Source organism: Hemibagrus wyckioides, linkage group LG13 (assembly GCF_019097595.1).
Source record: "Hemibagrus wyckioides isolate EC202008001 linkage group LG13, SWU_Hwy_1.0, whole genome shotgun sequence".
Taxonomy (NCBI): Eukaryota; Metazoa; Chordata; class Actinopteri; order Siluriformes; family Bagridae; genus Hemibagrus; species Hemibagrus wyckioides.
This window is the reverse complement of record NC_080722.1, coordinates 7253051-7278939: the sequence shown is the minus strand read 5'-3', so window position 1 is coordinate 7278939 and position 25889 is coordinate 7253051. Positions and strand designations below refer to the sequence as shown.

General features: G+C 38.6%; 1 protein-coding gene across 3 annotated transcripts in view; it reads right to left on the bottom strand.

The window, feature by feature from the left end:
• Positions 1–8042: 8042 nt before the first annotated feature.
• Positions 8043–25889, bottom strand: part of LOC131363715 (PH and SEC7 domain-containing protein 1-like) — a 45127-nt gene continuing 27280 nt past the window's right edge. For all 3 annotated transcript variants that reach the window (XM_058406532.1, XM_058406531.1, XM_058406533.1), the window contains 7 exons: positions 22294–22337; positions 15035–15207; positions 14051–14121; positions 13255–13412; positions 11206–11350; positions 10948–11091; positions 8043–10346 (listed from right to left, as the gene is read on the bottom strand). In XM_058406532.1, coding sequence (XP_058262515.1) covers positions 10095–10346; positions 10948–11091; positions 11206–11350; positions 13255–13412; positions 14051–14121; positions 15035–15207; positions 22294–22337 — 987 coding nt within the window. In that variant the 3' untranslated portion in view covers positions 8043–10094. The remainder of the gene's footprint in view (positions 10347–10947; positions 11092–11205; positions 11351–13254; positions 13413–14050; positions 14122–15034; positions 15208–22293; positions 22338–25889) is intronic.

Below are 25889 nucleotides of genomic sequence, written 5' to 3'. Positions count from 1 at the left end.
GTTTTTTTTCTGACAAGGAATGTAAGGTGAGAATTATTTTTAAACTAAATCAACATGAGGCTATATGAACAGCACAAAGAATTTACCAATTAGGCACATGAGGAGAGATTATTTTCAAGATTTATTTATATAGAGAGTAGAGCCAATTAGAACTGTGTTATTATTACCATTAGCAGTAGTTTTCTGAGAATATTGACTCATTGAAGACTGGCATAGCGATATTAAGACTGATGTTTTTTCCCCCAAAATATCACACGAGATTTTGTATAAATAATATTTTTATAATTAAAGTGAGTTGCTTTTTAGTGATAGCCATAAAGTTATAAAGTGCAGTTAAATGTGAATCTTGGATCATCTCTCTCTTTAAAAACAAAACAAAACAACAACAACTGTATAATATAGACCAAAAGCAAAAAAAAAAAGAAGAAGAAAAGAAATAAAATAAAATTTAAATAAATAAATAAATAAAAATGAAATAAAAGTAAAATGAAATAAATCCTTGCCCCGGAAACATAATTTACTATTTTAAAAATAAACTTTCTTTATTTGATTAATTATAATAATTTGAATAATTGATTAATTGATTTATTTAATTAATCAAAATAATTTGATTTATTGTTTACCCATTCGTTAAAAAGTTATCGTTCAATGGATCTATTCCAGTTTTTTCATTTTTATCATTACATTTTAATTACAGTTAATAAAATGAGTTCAATTTCCTAATGTGAAATGTGTCTAAGAATAATATTACCTAGAGGAGAGGATTGAGTTCCAGTCGAAGAAGGTTGAGCTTAAAAATATAAATTTATTGAAGCATAATACAAAAATCCTTCGAATGTACAAAGAAAATCTTGAAGCAATAAAAAATTGTGTTAGGAATCAAAGATAACTCATATTGAGGACATTAAATCCATGTATTTACAGTACATTTTGATTCTATGTCCTTTAAGCATAACACAAATGATGTGACTTTTCTTTCTCTTTTTAAACTCCATAACCTTTGGTGGTCTGTCCGTTTTCATTTTCAAGTCACATATCCACAGGTCATAAAACTTTTATTTTCTCTGCTCTTCAAAACCAAGGTGTAATTTTATACCCTCAGCACCCATGGGAAACTCTTCCTCCTGCTCCAAAGCTTTTGCCAAAAAAATGACTTAGCATGAACCTGAAATCTCCATAAACATTAGTTATACATAAACACATGTAGGGAATACATAAACACATATTTCAGCAACCTGAGGCACTGTCAAAAGAGCAAAATCGTACAAAATGTCACATTCTAGTCACAAGAGGTATATATCTTATGGAACAACAAAGGAAAAAATACATATGGTCAATCCTAATCACATTAGTTCATGTCCAGTTGTCACTAGGAACCAAAATGTAAATGTTCCGTTGTGTTTCTCTGCTGCACGTGGGATTGTGAAATTAAATATATGGCTCTCATCAGAAGTAATCTCATGATTCAGCTCATCAGTGCAGATAAAGGTATGCTTCATTGGTGTGCTCCAGATACAATCTATTGTTGAGGTATGTTCATCACATGTAATTACACAGATAAGATGAAATGGTTCACCCACAGTCCCTGGGAAGAAAAAACATAATGCAGAGACTGTACCATGTCACTCAACAGCCACATTTGGTGTTTTTGCATGAGGAAACATCATGAACATTCCTGCCATGACCCTTGTCCTAGAACAATACAATAAAGATCACCATGGAATCACTTACAGGTATGTACAATTCGTTGAATAGTGGATCATTTCGGTTCGTTACTCTAATGTTGCTGATGCATAAGTTGCTTTTATCACACCTACCACTATTTGACTCTATAGTACACAGTTATAGAAAAGAAATTATTTACAAATCGCCCTATCTGGCATCCCCCAGATGAAGATAAGTTTGCTTTTTAAGTCTGTTTATTAAATCTAACTTGTTTTTGCCTGTATTTTGTTGCAACCATCGCTTCTGCCTTTAATAAAAAAATAAAAATTTGGATAAATTGAACATATTTCCTGTCAGACAGTGTGATCATGTGTTTTTGCCCAGTTATGACAGTGCAGTGTCCAGAGCTGAGATAAACTATTTACAGAACTTTGTATAAACAAAATAGTCACATAATAATTGGGTGTTTAACCTCAAGATATTATATTACAATCTATACTATAGATTGTAATATAGTATCTACTATCTGTTGGAGTTGTGTCTCTCTAAACCGTAGTCTTAATCTTCTATAGGGACGTTAAAACAGAAGAGCCACGATAAGAACCAGGACAAGCTGGATAAGTCTTCTGGGTTGTCCTGTAAGGAGACAGGTCATATTTCAGGCTAAACCCAACATCACAACTCTTGTAGCACATAAAAAGCATTCTCTCTCTCACACACACACCTCTGTAGCCACTAGTAATGGTAATAACAGTGGCACCATGCTAATCAAAAACAGAGCAACCTGGAGCATCATGTGTGCATGTACAACCAGTTCAGTCATTAGCATGCAGACTTTCATTACATCCAGGCTCATTTACTGTTATTTATAACTTAACAGTGTGTGTCTTAATGATGCGTCTGTTTTCCACAAGAGACACATATCATTAGAGCACACAGGATAATGCGTTAATACCAGTGATTTATGATGATGATAGCAAATAAGTTTACTTCATTAAAAAACAAAACAGTTTTCATTTTGTGAAACCATTAGCATTTTAATGATAGCTCCACCCACAATGAGTCTAACCTGCTCTGTTAAATAAAACATGTATTATTATTATTATTATTACTATTATTGTTATATTTACTACTACATCAGAGGGACGGCTCATGTTTGACGTTTGGGGGACAAAGTTAGAGAGGCCATATTAAGATGGTTTGGACATGTTCAGAGGAGGGAGAGTGAGTATATCGGTAGGAGAATGTTGGACATGGAGCTTCCAGGCAGGAGGCAAAGAGGAAGGCCAAAGAGGAGGTATATGGATGTAATAAATGAGGATATGAAGCTAGTGGGTGCAAGTGTTGAGGGTGCAGAAGATAGGAATAGGTGGAGAGAGATGATTCACTGTGGCGACCCCTGAAGGGAAAAGCTGAAAGAAGAAGATTATTACCAGCTATAAATACAGTTTTATGTTAATAAGGGCCACTGTCAAAAGAGTCAAATTATATGAACCTCCTCCTCAGCAGCCAGTTTTTCCATATCATTTATCAGCTTCCAGCTGGAGACAGAAAATAGTCCAAGCCAGGAAACAGGCCAGCCAATGCATTGTTTTAACACTTTGAAGAAAAAAACTTTCCACACACACACACACACACACACACACACGATTGGCTAGTGTAGCTGTGATTGACATGGCAGAGAGAATATGCCACTCCTCCCACGCAGAGAGCTATTTTCACAGATTTGTATTTAGCATTTTTACATATTGTTTCAACCCCTGCCTTTCACCCAGTGTGCGCTGGGATAGGCTCCAGCAGACCCCCGTGACCCTAATTAGGGATAAAGCAGGTATAGACAATGGATGGATGGACATATTGTTTCAGGGCACAACACGTTTTTCACATATAGTCTCACACTGAGCAAGTAGAAAAACGAGTATGTAAATAATTACGTGATGTTATAGTATTATCAGAGTTTTTTTCCCCCATAATGTTGAACAGGTGAAAGTATACAAAGCCAAAGATACATACTGTACCTGCACTAGCAGCAGGAGCTAAACAAAGCTTGGGATCTGTCAAAAGAGTGAAATTATATGAAATGAAACGATGTGCATTGCAGACAGATGTACTGCATAAAACTTAAACAGAATATCAAAGGAAAACTACTTATGGTCACGCAGAACTTTTGTTTTCCATGTCCACTTGTCATTTGTACCCAAAATGTAAACCATCCACTGTCATTCACAGTTGTATTGGTAATAGTACAAGAAAATGTGTGGTTGTCTGCACTTGTTTCAAACACCGCAGTCGTTTTATTCATTATACTTTGGCCGTCTTGCTTCCATGTGTAATTGTCATATAAGCATATCTGACAAGAAACATTGCAGGTTAAAGAAATGTTAGTCCTATTATTATTTGGTTATTATTATTAGTATTATTTGGTTTGGACAGTGAACCGGAATGTCTGAAAACAACAAAGCAGATAATGTGAATGAATCAAGAGGTTCTTTGCCTGTCACATGAAAGCTATCTTTCTAAGCAAATCTGTTTTCATTTCTTTGCACATATGGCTCAAAATATTACATACTAACGTTAAGCTTGAAATATTTAGTAGATTTTACTTAATCGTACTCCCGTAATTTGCAAACAGCAGTATTTCCATCAGAATACAAAGAAGACAAACTGTTTCTGCCATTGCCATTTTTCTCTGGAGAAATTCATAATCTGTAAAACTTGGAAGAGATTCACAGTATGCGACAGAGGAAATGGGAAGCAGACTTGAGAACCCAAATTTTTTGCCTTTGCCTTGGAGCGGTATTACGTAAATGCACATACACACACAGATCTTTGTTCCCCTCCCTCTCTTCCTCTCTCATATTGTGATTAGAGACAGACAAAACTCCAGTGCACTATACAATTACACAGTCATCGTCCCCCAGATTTTAAAAACATTGCCTTCCTGGCTCCTGTGTGGGCTTGTTATAACACACACACACACACACACACACTGACTGTGTGGTATAACACACATGCAGGCTATCAAACTCTTCTTGAATGATGAGAATCAACCTGGAGGGACCTGAATTTTTTTCTGAACAGTGTACTCATTTTCATAAATCTAATTCTAATCGACTTTAAATCATCAAATCAAATCTGATCTACTTTAATCATTAAATCAAAAAAAGTCATTTATAATCCTTGAATTTACTCAAAATCAAATCCAAGACTATTTTAATCCATAATCCAGACTTAATTTTAATCTTTACTTATTTTGATTTCCATATATTAATCTCACTTATCTTAATATGTGCTTAAGCAATATTATTATCAGTTATTAGCCATGGCAAAAGTTAAACATATAGCTAGTAGTAGTTTAAAATAGTATATATAATGACCACGCCTAAGGTCCATGTTTCTAGCAAATTCGAGAAAGGAAAGCAGGTCAGAAAGGTCAGGTCAACGTGGCCTGCGTATACAGTATCTCACAAAAGTGAGTACACCCCTCACATTTTTGTAAATATTTTATTATATCTTTTCATGTGACAGCACTGAAGAAATGACACTCTGCTACAATGTACAGTAGTGAGTGTACGGCCTGTATAACAGTGTACATTTGCTGTCCCCTCAAAATAACTCAACACACAGCCATTAATGTCTAAACCGTTGGCAACAACAATGAGTACACCCCTAAGTGGAAATGTCCAAATTGGGCCCAATTAGCCATTTACCCTCCCTGGTGTCATGTGACTCATTAGTGTTACAAGGTCTCAGGTGTGAATGGGGAGCTGGTGTGATAAATTTGGTGTTATCGCTCTCACACCATCTCATAGTGGTCACTGGAAGTTCAACATGGCACCTCATGGCAAAGAACTCTCTGAGGATCTGAAAAAAAGAATTGTAGCTCTACATAAAGATGGCCTAGGCTATAAGAAGATTGCCAAGACCCTGAAACTGCAGCATGCAGTATGCTGAGCTGCAGCATGGTGGGCAAGACCATTCAGCAGTTTTACAGGACAGGTTCCACTCAGAACAGGCCTCGCCATGGTCCACCAAAGTAGTTGAGTGCACGTGCTCAGCGTCATATCCGGAGGTTGTCTTTGGGAAATAGACGTATGAGTACTGCCAGCATTGCTGCAGAGGTTGAAGGGGTGGGGGGTCAGCCTGTCAGTGCTCAGACCATACACCACACACTGCATCAAATTGGTCTGCATGGCTGTCGTCCCAGAAGGAAGCCTCTACTGAAGATGATGCACAAGAAAGCCCGCATACAGTCTGCTGAAGATAAGCAGACTGAGGACATGGATTACTGGAACCATGTCCTGTGGTCTGATGAGACCAAGATAAACTTATTTTTTTCAGATGGCGTCAAACGTGTGTGGCGGCAACCAGGTGAGGAGTACAAAGACAAGTATGCCTTGGCTACAGTCAAGCATGGTGGTGGGAGTGTCATGGTCTGGGCCTGCTTGAGTGCTGCCGGCATTGGGGAGCTACAGTTCATTGAGGGAACCATGAATGCCAACATGTACTGTGACATACTGAAGCAGAGCATGATCCCCTCCCTTCGGAGACTGGGCCACAGGGCAGTATTCCAACATGATAACGACCACAACCACACCTCCAAGATGACCACTGCCTTGCTAAAGAAGCTGAGGGTAAAGGTGATGGACTGGCCAAGTGTGTCTCCAGACCTAAACCCTAAGGTGGGGGAGTGCAAGGTCTCACCAGCTCTGTGATGTCATCATGGAGGAGTGGAAGAGGACTCCAGTGGCAACCTGTGAAGCTCTGGTGAACTGCATGCCCAAGAGGGTTAAGGCAGTGCTGGAAAATAATGGTGGCCACACAAAATATTGACACTTTGGGCCCAATTTGGACATTTCCACTTAGGGGTGTACTCATTGTTGTTGCCAACGGTTTAGACATTAATGGTTGTGTGTTGAGTTATTTTGAGGGGACAGCAAATGTACACTGTTATACAGGCTGTACACTCACTACTGTACATTGTAGCAGAGTGTCATTTCTTCAGTGTTGTCACATGAAAAGATACAATAAAATATTTACAAAAATTTGAGGGGTGTACTCACTTTTGTGAGATACTGTATGTCCTCACTAACTAGATATAGAGAGCTAGGAACAGAGTGTGCGCCTTGAGCATAGGAGAAAAGAAAGTCATAACGGGCCGCAGATACGACAACGATAAGTTATGAGACTCATATGACAGTATGAGGGTGCAAAACAACCGGATGTAAAATAGACGGACGTAACAGAGTAATGTGAAGCTGAAGAGATATGATGCTTATGTAGGCCCCTAAGGTGGCTGTGTATAAAATAAAAAAAAACATTCTAGTGGCTTGTAATAACTTAAATAAAAAAAGTTATAGGTTTACGTTAAGGGAAACTGACAGAACGGGCTACTGTAATTTGAGAGAGCCATAACATCGGTAAGAAGAGCAAGTAAGTAAGAAAATAAAGATGGCGTCCTCCCTTAAGAGTTGGGTAAATAATTAAATTGTCAGGTAACCACAATGATCCTCACAATACAATTATACAAGTGTACAGGATATAATAATAATAAATATATTCCTGGTACCATTAGTATTAACTAATATTAATAAATGATGCTAACTTACAATAATATGGCGAAGCTCACTTAAACAGGACAGTGTCTAACTTGAAGGTCAGTGATTGATATCCACAGGGTCATCAGTTAAAAGAAAAAGATGCTAAAGAATGGAGGGGTTGTTTTTATAGGGTGTATTAATTCGCAGAAAAGTTTCCTAACAAGTCAAAACAATCAAACAGATAAATAAGCGACAGGAGGGGTAAGGATGCCAGGATAAGTAGTGGGAATTTTTATACTGGGGAGGTTCACTTGACGCATCAGGCCTGACGCTGTATATTTGAGTGCTATATTTTGGTGTTATTTTTGTTAAGGATCGTCTTGATAAAAATAAAGCCGGTTGCTTCTTCTCAGCCAAGCCTGAAGAAATTTCTTTATTTATTTTTATAGTTTTAGTAAAGTTTTATAAGTGGTTGGTAGTAGTAGGTAATTGGAGATGACCAGAAATAACTTGTTCCATTTTATTTCATGCTATTTATGCACATGCTGGTAGTTTGGTCGATACAAGCTGTTAATGCAGAACGCGTTGGGTCTACATAATCCAAACACCCAAATCCCTATCCCCTGATGAACCCTAACAAACCCCCACCCCCACCTCCCATCCTGCCACCAACACAACCAACACCCACCAGAACCTAGAGAGGTATGCATCCGTGGAAATGTGTGTATGCAATTCAAACATATATGCGATTACAATCCGTTCTTGCGAAGTAGTTTTTACCTGATTTCCTCTTCTCAAATCTCCAAGTCAGGAAAGGATGTAGAAAAACCAGACATGTTTGTTTTTACGCCACATTTACTTGCTGAAACCATTTTACCAAACAGAATAATAAATATAATATATGATGAGAACAAGTGAATCTCTAAATGTGATTGCAGAATCTCATCACCATGACTCACTGAGTTAATAATATTCTAATAGACGATGCCTCGGTAATTAATATACATACATTATACAGACATTACAGTTTCATCTGTGTATTAATATCTCTCGTACAGGTCAAAGCGTGCCAAATAATTTAACATGGAAATGTTCTGACTGAGCATACAAATATAGGCCTATGCTGGACAAGCTGCAGTTGATGATCCATAAACTGATAATCCATGGTCCATCCATGTACCGAACATTCAACGTACATTTCATGTTTTGTTTTTTCTCCAAGCACTCATTCATATACGCATACAAAACATAACACGATAACGGACCCATTCGTAACCACTGCCCAAGTGAAAAATCACCATTTACACCCAGTCATATCAAGTGTCTTGTACAATATTTGAAGGGTTACATTCACCGTTTTTGGTCAAATATCTGTGGTTAGCCGAATCTGAACTCACTGTAATAAGCATATTAATCCACGCTGACCTTTGACGCAAGTTCTACGCAAAAGTCAGTTGCCATATAAAACAAAACAAAACAAAACATAAATAAAAACCACAGTTTGTGTTCACTTTAATGGTGCCCGCTTTCTTAGGATGTAATGTATCGGCGCTTGGTCATGAAAGGCAGCGTTTAAACGGAAATGGTTACCTAAATAGGATTATAAGAAGTGGTTTTAAACACAATGCATCCAGAATTAATCCAGATATCGGAGACGCGTGAAAAGACCAGGTGTAACAGGGGTCATTCAGAAAGCAAGGTAGGAAACATGAGAAGCCTAAAAGACAGCCAAAGAGACATGGTATATTTCTCATCACCACTAGATTCACTGCTTTTCTGGAGAAGAGAGGAGATTACAAGAAGCCATCACTATTCAGCCATGCTGGCCACGTTGGACAAAAAAACACTCAGCCAAGAAAACCAAGAAAAAGAACAAGGACAAGTAACAAGTTATAATATTCAAAAGGTAAATAAACTCCAGAGACATAATAATAATAAAGGTAAGAATATTTAAGTTTGAGTGCAAGAGACATTCTGGGGCATACAAATTTTTGCATTCAGAAAGAAAAGCCACTTGTTTGATCCCTCTACTGACATCATCTGCTCAGTCCACAAGTTGTAGCGCCACACGGAGTTATGTTTAGTGCCGTAGGGAGTTATTATTATTATCATTAGTGCTCACTCTCATCTTTACTCCATGGTTGATTCTGGGAAGTGATTTCTAGATAAAAAATAAAGGGCTAGACAGAATCCATAAATAATGGCTTCCAGCGTGACTATATTGCTATACACAGGGTAGAGGTTTTCACACCCCCTGTTGCTGCACTAAAATCATACAGGGAGCTGTTGGGGATTCAATCCAGCTCCACACAGAAATGGAACAGCCCTGTGCTGTTGTGAGTGTGTATAAAAATTGTGGGCACAAATAAGAAGGAACCTTGTGGAATGAGATGCCCTTTGTTCCTAAAACAAATATGTGAGTGGTATTTCAGTATGTTTTGCAAAAAGACAGATCGCCGCCACCACCACCACCGGTTTTATTTGGACCGAATGACCCTTACACAACTGCTATTATGATGCAGTGCTAACAGTCATTTTTAAAGGTACAGAGCTTTTGGTCCTAAGATTTGATTCGATCTGAGATTTCAATGTGTGCAAATCCGAAAGAACACGTGGAAACTGAAGATGTGGGGAAAAAAAAAAGAAAAAAGAAAAAGATGAGCAGATAAATTCCTTCTGTCTCTCAATTCAGCCCTTGACAAACACCATGGAGTGTCTCACACACGTTCCTGTACCTCCACATCATTCCTCAGCACCTGCACTGTGACATCTTTGACCAGATCATGATCTCAGAGTCAGACTCAGTCAGGATCTGTGCCACTACTTCGAGGCACAAAAGAGAATGACCTCACTTCCTAGTTACAAAGAGCTTTCTGTGAGGTTCCTGAGTCACTTCTTGACAGCCTGCCGATAGCTGTGTCTCTGGCCCTGGCCAGTGCCGGTGCCTGTGCCGTTGCCCGTGGTGGGAGGAGCCTTGTCTCTGGTACTGCATATGCCACTGCTCTCCTGGAGGCTGGGGCTGGACTGAGCCCTCTGCAGTGAGCCCTCTGCCAGCAGCATGGCCTCAAACACTGAAAGATCGTCACTCCCACATCGTTGTTTCGCTCTCAGCAGCATGCTGTACGTCTCATATCGCGTTTTCTGAGGGGGAAAGACAAAGGAGTCTATGCACATAATCCCATCATGTCTATAAGTTAATTATTTCCTTGGCTTTGCATGTGGTAGCTTCAATTTATAAGACAAGACACCAGTAACATCTTAATTAATATCGTGTAGCAAGTCTATTTTTTTGATACAAAAACCATGCAACAACGTTTTGCACATAAATGTGTTTTAACATAATGCACAAAGCACTTCTTCAACTTTCTGCAAAGCAAACCCGCAATTAATATTTGGTAATGCTTCCTCTGTGACGACTAACAGAGAACACTAACAGTGCCTTTCCATAATGTCTGTCAAGTTTGCAGAACACTCAGTTATTCGGCATTGTAGCTTATTTGTAGTTATTGTAGTTTATTTCATGCATCATCCTACCTGCCACCACTTGGAAGAATGAATGAATAATTTGTGACCACACTTTTAAACGATGCCAGTAATTCTGCAGTTGACCATATAAAGACCTGGCATTCCAAAGATAAACATTTCTAAAATAAAATCTTTGATAAATATTTATAGCCAATTAAGCAAACTACAGTTGAGTAGCAAATCATGAATGCTTGATAATTCATAGTATGTCTCTCACCTCAAACTCCAAATACTCTTCCCTTAGGCGATATTCTTCAAGCTCACGACCTTTGACTTTCCGGTCAGGTGGGTATGAGCGGAGCTCTACCAACTCTGTGGAGGTGGCATGAAACCGAGCCTCGTGAGACTCTACCTGCTCCTCCTACACACACACACACACACACAGGTTATTGACCTCACAATGGCATGCATGATGATAGAGTCAGGTATTATCCCAGTGTATGCAGTTTTGTGTGTACTAGTTTAGTCATGAGACCTGTGAAAGTTTGGAAGCTGAGCCAGGTAGCAGTGGACGACTGAATTTCTTCTGAGAGCCAATGGCTGCTGGGAGGGGCGGGGCAGAAAACATGGCTGCTACTGTATTGATGCGGGTAATCCAAGATTGCATCTGTTCTGCATTCCTACACACACACACACAGGCAGAGTTTAACTGAAGATCAGATTTGGATTTGGTTTGTGTCTGTGGCTGTCAGACATCAAACAAAAAGCTTAAATATAGTACATTTGGTTGAAATATTTTGACTGCTTTAGATAAGGACAACCAATTGCTCATTGTGCAAAATAAAGTGCATTACAGAAGACACACACACACACACACACGCAGGTGCACTCACACAGGCGCACGTCTCTCAAAAAGAGCTGCAAATGGGGCAAACAGCAAATGGAGCAGAACACCAATCTCCTAAGGGACAGGAACATTAGGGATACACAAGCCCAGTAGAAAACGTATCAAACCCAGATCACACACTGGATCAGCGACATCCAACGTAAAAAGCTGCTTTGGCCAAATATGCACTTTTGTGATCTTGTAATAGATATAATATACGACACTTTGTTTATAAGATTGACATATTCTGAATATATCTATGAAACGTTCTGCCCTGGGCTGACTCTGTGTGAAAGCATTTGTTTATGACCTCAGCTAAGACCTCGTGTTTGATTTGACCTGGACATTCTTCCTGTTCTGTTCTGATAAACCTGTGGTGAGTATAGACACTCCGTAACAAACTTGCCACACTTGTCTGTTGACGGCCTTTGTTCCTCAACAGATAACACAGAATTCAACATCGTTTTTCTGCATAAATTCTCCCCGTTGGTCTCAGTAAACTGTCTCTATGTGTTTTTTTTTTGGCATTCTCTTCCCTGATAACAGCTCAAAGGTAGCGGCAGCAGCGCAAATCTGACAACGCGACTTCTTCTAACAAAGATATAACCTTTTTATTGATTAACGCTAACAGCCTAGTCGAAAGACATTCAGTAGATATCATACAGGTTTTGCTGAGAGCATAGATGTTCTTCTCTCCCATTACTCTACTACGTGTCGTCGTCGTCGTCCCCCCGCCCCCCACTCCCCAACATATTTTTAGATGATAGCATGACACTAAATGAAGACATCAGATTCTAGATATCATTCAGCTGGTCTGAGACGAGCAATGCTTCGCCGAATTCAACACCCTTTACTGTTTTTGAGGGTGATGTTTATAGTGTGTACTATTGAACTTGTTTGATAAAAGTGTGCACAAGCCAAAGAAAACATATCAGCACGCCAAATCTTTCTTGCAGGTCTAGAACACTATTTCTTGGACAGCATTCAATATGATCTTTGTTCGACTTGTTCAGCATTATTGTTGTATAAAAGCTTTTTGTGAAAACTGGGTGTGAAATCAGAGTTTTCCTTCCTGTCTACATAAGTGCATGGACAACTACATAGGACACTTGTTTATTAGGATATCGGAAAAGGAAAGAACAAAGAAAGGGAGTGAAGTTTTAAGCACCTGAAACCAAATAAAACCACAGGTAACCAGATATACCGTGGTAAAAGTAAAAGTATTCCTGTGAGATGTCTTTTATTTCAGGAGATTTATAGCACAATACAACTATATATAGAGTAAGTTATTGTCCATAATTGACAAGGAAAGAATTTACACAATACAGATGCCATGTATCTGAGCAAGCAAGCATGGAAGGACAGGTGTATAATTTTTGTAAGTCACATGACACACAACAAGAAAAAGTGCATGGGTTTGGAAATAGTGGCTGTGATTACTTTGTGTCAAACATTTCAATAGGATTTCAATTTTGGAATTTTCCTTTCACTGTGTTGTATCTGGTTCTAAATGTTTCCAACATGGGAGAACCAGGTGTTTTTAATTAGTCTTACCTTTTTTCCTCCACATCATAAACAAGCCTCCTACTAGTGAGTAGAGACATTCTTTACTGTTGGATGTTGTTTACAGTCAGACATACACTGTTAGTATAGGAGAGCACTGGGAAAGAGAGAGTGCTTTCTGTGTACGGTACTCACGGAGCTTGGAACAGGTAGACCCTCCAGTCGGCCGTCCGCAGGTAGAACACGTTGGGCCGCTTGTGATAATCAGTGGCTCTGATAGCCAGTGAGTGGTGGATGGACACTGCATTCTTCAAATCTTCATCAGAAAGTTGCTTATCAGGCCGATACTCACCCTGAAACCGACAAAAATCGATTAAATGATGAACAATGAAAGTGCTAGAGGACAGGAAACGCACAGAAGGGCATACACTCCTTCCTTATGTTGGGAACACATTTCCACTTGATAAAGCCTTGAAACGTGTCCTATATTAGCATAGTAAAGCCTATCAGGCATTTCAAGTTTATGATGAAAACATGATAACTGTCTAAAGCGTGGGTCAGCCATCATCACACAGACATTATCTTTGAGAAGGTCACATTAACAGGATGTTTAATGTAACCTTTAGACCTATAATAGATATATAGATTTATATCTTACATGAATAAAACAATAAACATTATGATAACTGAAAGATAATATTCCTTATTGGGATTTGTTTGGGTTTTGTGCAGAACAGCTTCTTGCACACTGAGCGGACACTGGAACTTTGGCTGGAAAAACTGTCAACAAAGACAGTGTCTCAAACACAAAACATGCATTCTTCTCCTGAAAACTAAGCAGCATAAAAAAAACAAAAACCAGATTTCACTCATGTTGCTACACGTTGTCCCCATGTGGAGAATAAATTTAACAGTTCAGCGATCCTAAGCAAGTGAGAATGCTGAGCTGTTTCACACTGAAAATATGGAGGGAGATAGAAAGCCTTCTCACCTTCTGAAGGTAAAGGATAAGACCCTTTAGTACAGCGTAGAAAGTCTTCCAGCCTCTCTTCCCTCGCGGGGCTATAATTCACAAAATAACAGTAGCTGGTTAATGAACTACCTTGACACAGAACTGACTACAGCTGAACATAATGGGTGCATTAGCAGGAAAGATGCAGCTGTTTTTCTCTAAAGTTCGTCACTAAAACAAAATCGTTGAAACAGAAAGAAGACTAGAGGGATGTATGATATGCGCATGGATATATTAAACTGGGAAAATGATGATAAAACTTTCACCAATTTCATTTTTATGGCTATAGACCCTGTTACAAACAGCTTCATATGGTCTAGCACATAATGAGCAAGCCAGAGGCAGACAGTGAGAAGAAAATCCTGACTGGCAAATTTAAAGTACTTATAGGAGAAGATATGAAGAGTTCATGAGAGGTTATAGTTGTTGTTAAGTGATGTCTGATAGTGTCTGATGAAAACAAAGTAAATGCCAACTGTTTATTCTTCCATTGGCTCATTACAATAACAAAGTCTTGGCACAGATATTAAAGTATTAGATTGTATTTAGTCCAAAATGATCAACCAGTTGCTTCAAGCTGCAACAAATCATGCTACTCATAAATTATCATTCACACTAAAATTGCTCCTTAAAAATCTCTGTGACGTTAAACACGTTGACCTGTGTATATGTGAGTTTTTGACCTATTCTAATAGCACTGGGTGAAACAGGAAACAAGCTCAGCTGTGGACCCAATAAACTTGGGGCTTCAATCCAAAAACACACTTTGACTAAAAGTGAGTGTTTAGCACCCTCTAGTGCCTAGCAGTGCATGTAGCACCAACAAAGGAAGATATTCCTTATTTAATATGAACCACTGTCTGTTTTATCACTGATACCCTGCAGCCCCATATTCCACAATCTTTGCTCTACAAACAGCTCCCTGCACTTGAGTTGATAAAAACAGTGAATAATGAAACATACTCCTTTTCCCGTCACAGTCAGCGTGGACTTTGCGCACCAGGAAACCTGTCTTGTAGAGAAGTGCACCGGACGATGGCACTATCCCAGTCCCTGTGCACTTCATGCCTCTTGAATTGGTGTCTTCACGGTTCTCTCCCAACTCCGAGAACGACTTACGCAGCTCCTCTTCATCACTAAAGAACGTAAATAAAAATCCAATTAGCTTAGGCACACAAACCCAATTCTTAAAAATAAAGCCCTTGGGATGATCAATTAGGATATGGTAGAACATTTAATTACTTGTGAATTAAATACAAAGCTGCTGCTGCCCTATTCCGTGTCCCTATTTTATACAGCACACATGGCTGAATGCATGGCACCGTGGCTGTTAATGAACTCTTCTGACTTGTGCTCATATCAGGCTGTTGTTCCTACAGTTGACTCCATAATACTTGCTCTTCTCCCCACCATTATATGTTTTCCCTTCATGGTATGATTTCTGAAACACCCCTGGTTGGAGTATCACAGATGATATTAATCCATAGTGTGCAGGATTGCATCACTTTGCAAGACAACTTATCACCAGGACATTAGATATGATACATACTCTACAACAGAAAACCTCTTAAGAAACCTTTCTTTATGTTGTTGATAATAATTTCGGCTGCTCCCTACATGTGTGAGGGGTCGCCACAGCTGACCAACCGGTCCGCATGACAACCTGGCACAGGTTTTACGCCGGATGCCCTTCCTGATGCAACCCTCCCATTTTTATCCAGGCGCTGGCTGGGAATCGAACCTGGGCCTTCCGCATGGTAGGCGAGAAACCTACCAGTGAGCCACCAGTGTAAGAAACCTTTATTTATAAGAATCGTCACCTAGCCTTGTTTCATTTTCAGTCCAAAATCTAAAACTGCTTAACACATAGAAGATTTTATTGTTTAATCTTTTACACCAGGAGTGTCAAATCTTCTCTGCAAAGGGCTGGTGTGGATGCAGGTTTTCATTCCAACAGAAGCCACACCTGAGTCTACTCTAAGCCAAGACGTTGTGGCTATTTGGAATAAGGCGTGGCTATTTAACACCCCTGAATTACACTTACATAAATGAATGAATGAATGAATGAATAAAAATGCATGGCTTCATCACTCTCATTGGAAGGAAATAATTTACATAAACACATAAAGCCCAACACCACATTCGCCAGATTAAGACTCTAAAAACAATTCCCTTCTTGTAACCAATCCCAAGAGGAAAGTTTCAAAAAACAAGAAAGTAGAGGGTAAAAATAGCTACAACACATTGTTGAGTCTGTCAAAACGATGAAATCCTGGCAGAAAAGCTCATGTCAACGTGTTCTCAGTACAGAGATGCTTTATCCTTGCCAGTACGTACTGCATTTTTTCCATAAAGGAGTGAAGATTCTTTAATTATCCAGTAAACCAACTTGTAGATAAAAAATATAATAATAATAACTGGTCATGCTACAGAAATACATTATAAAACCTGTATTTAAAAACACCTTTAGAGAAACAAATGTGTTCAAAATATTCTCTGAAACATTTACAGAGTTTTGACACTGTGCCATGACTGATACTTGGGTCTAAGGGTAGGATTTTATCAAGCCTTCGGTCAGCTCTATGAAATATTCGGTTTGGGTTATACTGCTTCAGAAGTCCAGCAAGAGTTAAACCGTCCAGATATCTAAACAATTAAACAAGAAAGATAATGTAAAACCTAAACCTAATTACAGAACTGGGTATATTCTTTTCCTGGTATGGATATGAATTTCTGAAGTCGCTGAAGCTTTACTTAAAAAAAAAAAAAAAAAAAAAAAAAAAAAAAAAAAAGCAACGAGGCGGTGAGCCAGCAACACATTAGAATAGTCCAAGCATGAGGTTAGAAAAGCATGTATTAGTTTCACAGCATCATGCAGAGTCAACATATGGTTTCTGGAAATACATCATCAGAGATGTACAGATTTATACGGGAGCAAAATTGCACTACACCATGGTTTTAAGAGGTTTTCTTAGTTTAACAAACTCGGGGGCAAAATCTTACAGCGATGTTACACTGATGAAATAGCAGCACAGGGCCACAAATCACTTACAGATACATACAGAAGGTTGTATACCCTAGGTGTGAAAACCCCGTTTTTGGTTTTATGATTGTACATAACCATTCTGGTGTTATATAAGCCACTGTGAACATGTCGAAATCAATAAGATAAATTCTGCTGAAATACTGTGCCATTTTACACCTCAAAGCGTGGGCCAAAAAAGCTAAAATGGATCTTAACCAGAGGCTGAACCCTGAGTGGTTTCATCGCTGACAGGCAGAGAAAAAGTGCAGCGGTCAACCGTGCACACAAACACGGCTGACTGACGGAGCATGTGCGGAAAACTTCGAGCCTGTTGCCTGGTAACTGCCAGCATTATCTCACACAAAGGAACAACAACAACAACAAAAAAAATGGGCAGAAATGAGAGGAAGACTGACACGTGCATGAGGAATGGTGAGAGGAAAAAGGAGATCATTTTAAAAAAGAATATTTAATATAATCTATAGATCTATCTAGGTTGTTTTGTAGGTACACAAAACATTATTTCTGTTTGGACAGTGTCAATAGTAAAGCATTCAGTGTAATAAACAGGGTTTTTCACAGGGTTCATTAAAATTCCTATGCAAGCACAAAGCCTCTGTAGCTATTAGAGGTGAAACAAGCTTATATTTCAATGTTAAGTGTATTTAGGATAGGAGAAGGCATGAGCTGTTTACAGACCAGACAATGTTGTGGAATTATTGCTCAGATTTTCATCTGATCTCAAGGCCAAATGAATGAATATATTTATATAACAGCAGCTTTCTGTATAAATCTGATTATTAGACACCATGTTTTGTAAATCAGCCATGTGCAGTCATCACTGTTGAGGATCATAGGTACCTAATTTATAGAGAAATATAAATCCAGGGACGAGAGCAAAGTGTGTAAAATGGAACAGCACTGAGAAGGAACAAGCAATGTCATGCAAGGAGTAGTGCGGCTGCTAATGAGAACACACAAAACATACACAGATGCAAACACACCCACACACCCTCAAAAAGAGCCTCACCTTACCTGAACATATACACTCGAATGAAAAGTCTCCCAACGAGCCAACCAAAAATTAACTGATGTACGCATAAAGTACTGGCACTTGACACATTCACACATACACCTGGCAAGCTGTTCACACACACACACACACACACACACACACACACACAAAAAACCCTTTCAATTCAAATCACATATTTCCCTTACCCTAGATAAACTACTATATTTAGACAGGATGAAACCTTGGAATTATGACACTCCATTATTTCTATTTTGCAAAAATGTAATTAACGTTAACACGCATGTTATTTACACCCCAGTGAATACATGTGAGAACTTTTACCCCAAATTATTGCTTCATTTACACTGGCTGTGTAAATTATTATGGCTTAATTGGTGGCTCAGTGGTAGGTTTCTCACCTAGCATGTGGACGGCCTGGGTTTAATTCCCAGCCAGTGCCCAAACTCCAGCCACTGGATGCAGTGCCGGTCCCAAGCCCGGATAAAATGGGAGGGTTGCGTCAGGAGGGTTGTTGTGCGGACCAGTTGGTCCACTGTGGCGACCCCTCACACATGTAGGGAGCAGCCGAAAGATCAACAACACTACTACTGTATGGCTTAAAAAAATTCAGATGGAAGCCTGGCACTGTAACTGTGCCAGTCTGGATATACTGTGCCTCTCTGTACATTAACGAACATCCAGAGCCCAGCAGGAACCGTTTATAAGCAGCACACTAGCACCAATAGCCTTGTCATTTTCACAGCAATCATGCACTGATGCATTATTTCAAATGCTATTAACGCTTCTAAGACGAGATATATAACCATGACATTTAGCCAAGCTGTGAAATATGGAGGCCAACAATTATAAGCTGACATAAAATCTCCACGGAATAATATACACATGAGAGATGAGAGGAGTCACAGAAATACCACCGGCAGCAGGCACCGAGCAGAACTTCATCTGTTACACATTCACTTGGGATGAGGTGGAGAAATTAATGAAATTCTGGCAAATTCTGTACAACACGAAACTCTTCCGGCCAAAGATCTGTGTATAACTGGCAGTGAATCAGAGAACAAAACATCCCACTGAAATATCATTAATCTAACAAGAAAATGCACAATATACACTGTATTATTTATTTTATTTATTATACTACTATGTCTATCAGCAAAAGGTCAAATCTGGGCCTTGCTTCTGCAATATTCTGGATGAATTTTGTTCGAAGTAAATAAAACTCACTCATTTATTAACATTTTAGGGTTCAGGGTTGTAGTGGATCCAGAACCTATCTGCTAGGTGCTAGGTGGACATACACCCTGTATTTAGGAGGAAGTAGGAAAAGGAAGTACCCAGAAATAAAACCAATGCAGTAACGAGGACATCACATACAGTAAATCTACACAGACAGTAACCCAGAGCTCCGGATCAAACCTGGGCCCCTAGAGCTGTTTGGTGGCAACACTACATGCTGTACCTGCACATCATCCATATACTGTCATAATTCAGAGATGCTTCCATGTCATCATCCCAAAACATAATTATAACTTGGCTGTGACCCTTGCCACTCATATTAATAATGCAGATAATTATATGTGTGTCTATTGTTGTAATGTCATTAACATAAAGTAATAAATATAGCATAGTTCAGCTAATTAAGGACATATTTCATCTGCAGCCATACTCTGATATGCTGTGCCATTCAGACTTTTATACGAGGTCTTAATGTGAGCTAGAGCAATAAAAAAAATCCTTACATCACAATGCCACCATTGGCCTGCCGTGTTCACACCAAACAGGATGAGTCCATGGACTCATGGTGTTTACATCATTCATTCAGTATGATGCAAAAGATACCAGAATTCAGGCAACTTTTTACCACTCAACACTTCTCACACACTGGAGAAACAAACTTCTTAAATACTCTTTATATGAGATGGCACCTGACATGGACTTTGTAAGCCTTTTGAGAGAGATGATGTTCAACACATACGATTAAATCAGTTGCACGATATGCCTTCCAATTCTGCACTGGCCCCATGAAGAATCATTGACTTTCCCACAACCATCTCCAACAATCAACTAAACATTAAGAAATGATACAAACTTCTGTTCATTTAATTCGAGTTTGCACGATGGAGTCAAGTATACTTATACACACACATACATACATACATACATATATATATATATATATATATATATATACACACACATCAAAATGTGCTAGAGGCGATGCCAGACACAAAGATGCACCTTGCTTGGTAGCCAATGATTGACAAGGGCACCTTGGTTCCATTTCCTAAATGCCTGTGCGATATCTATAGAACTAAAAAACGATATCTATAAAAAATTTGTGTATCAAATGGTTGAGGTCATTCCTCTTTCAGATTTCTCTGAGGGTGTTGGGTCCTTTTAAATTATAAATTGTGAAATTTAATGCTTGCCTGTGCCTACCAGTGTGCTATACAAACCTCCATAAAACACACACACACATTATTATATGTATATATATATATATATATATATATATATATATATATATATATATATATATATATGTATATATATATATATATATATACACACACACACACACACACACAATATATACATAGTAACAAATATATAGTTTAGAGTTGATAATATATAATTTAATGTATTTTTTGATGATTGCTATCTATCTATCTATCTATCTATCTATCTATCTATCTATCTATCTATCTATCTATCTATCTATCTATCTAATTGATCGCATGAGGGAAACTGTTAAGGATCCAACAAAAGATATTGTCTTCTCACACACACACACACATTTTTTGGTTGGATCCTGCAGCAGTACAAACTTCCTTACATACATACACACATATACTGAGAGAGAGAGAGAGAGAGAGAGAATAGTTTTCATATTTTACATTTTGTGTATCTTTGTGTTGTACTGACCATGCTGCTATAACACAAGAATTTCCCTCACAAGATCAATAAAGATAGATAGATAGATAGATAGATAGATAGATAGATAGATAGATAGATAGAAATTACAATCATCAAAAAATACATTCAATTATATAATATTATCAACCGTAAAGAATCAACAATAAAGGAATGATAGCTGAGATGTCATATGTACATTAAAGCACTTGTCAGTGTTACAAAATCATGTCAGATGACTGACATTAAGACACGCGGCATCCTTTCATCCCTGTGTTTTACCAAGCAACCTTTTACATTTCTATATATTGCCTCCTCAACGAATTCACTCATATGGTCTGTCTATCTCCAATCCGGTGCTCTCCAGTAACATATGGAGACTTCCAGCACACTGCGCTGCCTCAAAACAGCCCACAACTCTTCATATATAATGTATAGCATGGAAAGTGTAACACATACGCATGTGGAGCAGCAAGCGTATGAGAACATAACACTACTACTACTGTGAAAAGCATCAAATCATTTCACTGTGATATGCAGCAGAATCTGGACCGGCATTTTTCAGGGGTACATGTTCTGCTGCAGTACAACGTGCATGTGCGCATGTGTGTGTGTGTGTCTGTGTGTATGCATGTGTGTGCGAGTGAATGAGTGAGTGAGACAAAGAGAGAGAAACGGAGACTATTTTAAGGCAGGACTGCATGCACACCTTTACTTTGGAAATAAGAAGGCAGCCATAGGTTTCTAAAGAGCTACTGCTATACACTGCTGTGTGTTTTTGCTTGTTTTTTTTGTGTGTGTGTGTGTGTGTGTGTGTGTGTACGAGCGAGAATGAATTCAGATCAGAAAAAGGAGAAGAAAAGCTGCTGCTATGGAGCGGTAGCCATGGAGGCGTAACCATGGCAACAGCACTAGGAAAGCCAGGGATGTTAATTGGTGACTGCGATGGCAAAAGCAAGAATAGAAATCTTTGACACAGTAATGCTCCTACCCAACGCCCCTTACAGCATCATCTCGGCAGACGTCATCACTGTACACACTCGTACTTACATGTCTCATTTTATCAATGGTCGCATCATACAATAAGCTCTAACCTGCAAACGTCTTCAGGACGACTTTACCATTTTTAATGCAAATCCTGTAATCTCACAGTACAGAAACAGCCATTTATAGACAGGTGAAATGTAAAAGGATCCATTTTCTATCTGAAACCATGCGCAGGTACAGTAGAAGAGAGAACAGACTCACATTGTCCATTGAAGCTTCTCGTTCTTAATGGAGTTGTAGAGAGCCTGCAGAGACACACAACAGGGGAATTAGATACAAATATTATGCTGAGTGTGTTATACAGTATCTGCCTGTGCTCTGATGGTGGTATAGAAACACTAGTATCTTTTCTATAGATATGTTTGGGTAGACAAGACAATTCAGAGGATCAAAGACAGTGGTAATGATTACTGCATGTGGCAACAACGTCTTATTTGTGATTAATAGCAGTCTACCACAGCTTTAATTAGAAATTCGGAATGATACGCGATGGACCCGGCGAATATGACTGCTGTCATTTCGGATAATTACGCTCAAGGAATTGATTATTCCACGTCTGCTCTAGCAGATGAAAAGAAATAAAGCCCAGACATCAATTCAAGCACGGCATATTAATTCAAGGAGTAACGTTAATGGTGATGTTGAAATGGATTTTGAGGTTATATCCATTTCATAATACAGTGCACTGCAAAATGGATTATTTCCATATGTTAACATTACAGCTGAGTAATGCATCGTGATGGCTGACATTTTAAGGACACACAATCTGAATTATGATCAGAACAGGAATAAATAATGCGACAAAGCGCTAAGCATTCAGCATAGATGTAATATTATAAACAGCACAATTTTACGCCATATTATATGATTTGTGCTTAACGGATCAGTAGAGGTAAGAAATATAAAAACCGTATCATGATACCGAAGCAGTATTCAACAAATATCAACAAGCACCACAAAAATACTAATAATGAAACATTTAATGCATACAGGTTATAGTTCATAAATTGTCTAAGACTAGCCATGTAACTTTCAACATGTCTATTACTGATGATGAAACCCTCTCCAAGCAAGATTAATCCATTTTCATACCACATGATATATAATACTAATCCTAACACATCCATGTTAATTAACAGCTTCTCTAACTGCCCAGTGCTATCAGTAACAAGCTTTTCAGTAACTGGTACCAACAGGTCCTCAGGGTTTGCTAATTAAAGTGGACACCACCTGTGAAAAAGCAGGATCAATGCAATCTGATCCATTGTCTGATCCAACGTGACGCTGTCTTTAACGTCGTTACTCCGACATCACAGACAGCTGTTAGCAGTCAGAATGAAATTGGATTGGATTGACGGATGTAAAGAGGATGTCTTTGCCTACGTTCAGAGATGCAAAATGATAACATATGACACGCATGTCTTAACGGCGATTATACCACCGTGCTACCGAGTGTTCGGATCTCTAGACGTTTAGATTAATTTTCTATAACAACGCAGCGCTGACAATAATTGCGGCTGTACACTAAATGATGGGTTTCTATTAATGCACTTGTTCTGATACGTCATGGTTTCCATAGTTACAGCTCATTCACAGGGACCTGTACGGCAGATGGTCAAGATAATCTAAGTGGGTTTTTAAAAAAAAAGGGAAGATATTGAACAAGGAAAAATGTATAATAATTCTATAAAGAGACATTTATTTCTATCTATCACTTATAGCCTTGAGTGTCAGTGATTTGGAACATTCAGTAGTTTTTCCACCATGGGACAGTCTTAGAAACAGAGGAGCTTATCATTAATTGTTAACATGACAAGCTGGGCATTTTTTTAGTCTTACTAAATTCAAGTGAAAGAAAAGAATGGGGCCAATCAGGGAAGAGCTGTTTAGAGCTGCCATAAGGCAAGTGATAAAAAGAACTGTCAATAACAATAACATTGAACGCAAGCATTGAAGTGTTCAACTAGTGCTTCATGCCTTCTTTTAATAAATAAAGCTGTATTTGTTGACAAATCGCTGAGGAACAAAACACTTTGGGGTATGCTGTTACTGAAAAATTATTTTCCAATAAGAGCACACACAAGGGGATAACATGCAGACACTGAGATTTATATTATCATTAGAATATATTTGGTTTATGCGATTGCCTTAAAACATGGTGCAATGATAATATATATATAGTAGCTAAGTTTACACATACACACACTACTCCTTTTTTTTTTTTTTTTTAAATAATGAAAATCATGATTTCTGGGCTAAATGCACACGAGGATGATCATCAAATCAAATGAGCAATCAAAAACGAAATAAATAAATATTCTGAAATTTAAAACTTCTAATATGTATTAAGAATAGATAAACATTCTTAAAAGGAATGGAAAGGCATAACCAGCACAACTTATAGCTAAACTGGAAATATGTTTTAATATTCTATTTTATTCTTATGGGAAATGTGTAATGTGTTGAAGGAGAGGATGATTAAATAAGAGAAGGAGCATTATAAATCCTACACAGGTAAGACACGCATGCAATGCCAAAGGAAACTGAGACCGATAAACAGCATACCCTCTTCCTTTTGCGGAACTGTGGGTGTTTCTGGCCATCCTGAGCTTTGCCCAGCAGGTCAGGGAACACTAGTGGCTTGAGAGATCGTGATCGTGGTGTACGCGGGTAACGAAATGGGTCCATCATACGGAAGTCTCGCCCGTAACGTACAGAACAGAGAGAACGAGAGCGCAGGCGTCCTGCTGAGTGCAGACTGTTTACCCCGATCATGATGACGGAAACGGGTTAAAGGGAGCTAAACAGGCCAATCCTGAGGATTCACACAGTGAAGCCAAGGTCTCGGCTGGCAGTGTTGGTTCAATCTAACGATGGCTTTTTCAGACTGGAAAATCAAAGTCCAGTGATGAAAGTCTTGAAAAAATATCAATAAATGTTTACTCCAAGCTGAAGCTCAGAGGAGAAAGAAAACTCCAGGAAAGTGGACCTTCAGAGAAGAAGTTTTTTTTGGAAAAGAAAAACAAAACAAAACAAAAAAAAAAACACACACAAATTCCTTAAAATGTGGTAATAAGTGACATCAGTTTTCCTTTTCAAGAAAAAAAACAAAAAAACAAAAAACAGAGGCATTGATGTGGTCAGGTTATAATCCAGCTTCATTATAGATGATGTTATCTCAACTGTTTGTCACAAACTCGATAAAGTGAATTCCAAAGACACTTGAAATGAAAAGATGAATAGTGCAATGGAGCCATACCTACTCCACACAAATTCAACTAAAAATGATGCAACTGATATGATACTGTTCAACCCACTTGAAAAAAAATAAGATGCCCTTAAAGAAGACAGGAAATGGAATGAAGATGTCAGAAGATCTGATCTCTGTGGTAAAGCTGACCTGAACAGCCTGAACCTGATGGAGTAAATAAATGAAACATTAAAAAACACAATCTATAGCCTATATATCCCGACACCAAAACAACTCTGGGACCCGACCAATCCGATTCCCACATCAAAAACAAGGGACTGGTGATATAACAGGAGGCAAAAAGCCATGCATACACACACACAGATGGCAAAGGATACTTGCAGAAGTGTGAAAGCGCAGCCAGAATCCAACAGATGGATGCAAGGGGTGGAAACACAAGTGAGCACACACCCACGCGTACACAAAAACACACTGTACAGAGGTGGATGCGACTTAAATGTCTTCCATCAAACATGCAGGGTATCAAAATGAACCCTAACCAAGCACATCAAACTAAACAACTAAAATATAAACAGAAACAGCCACG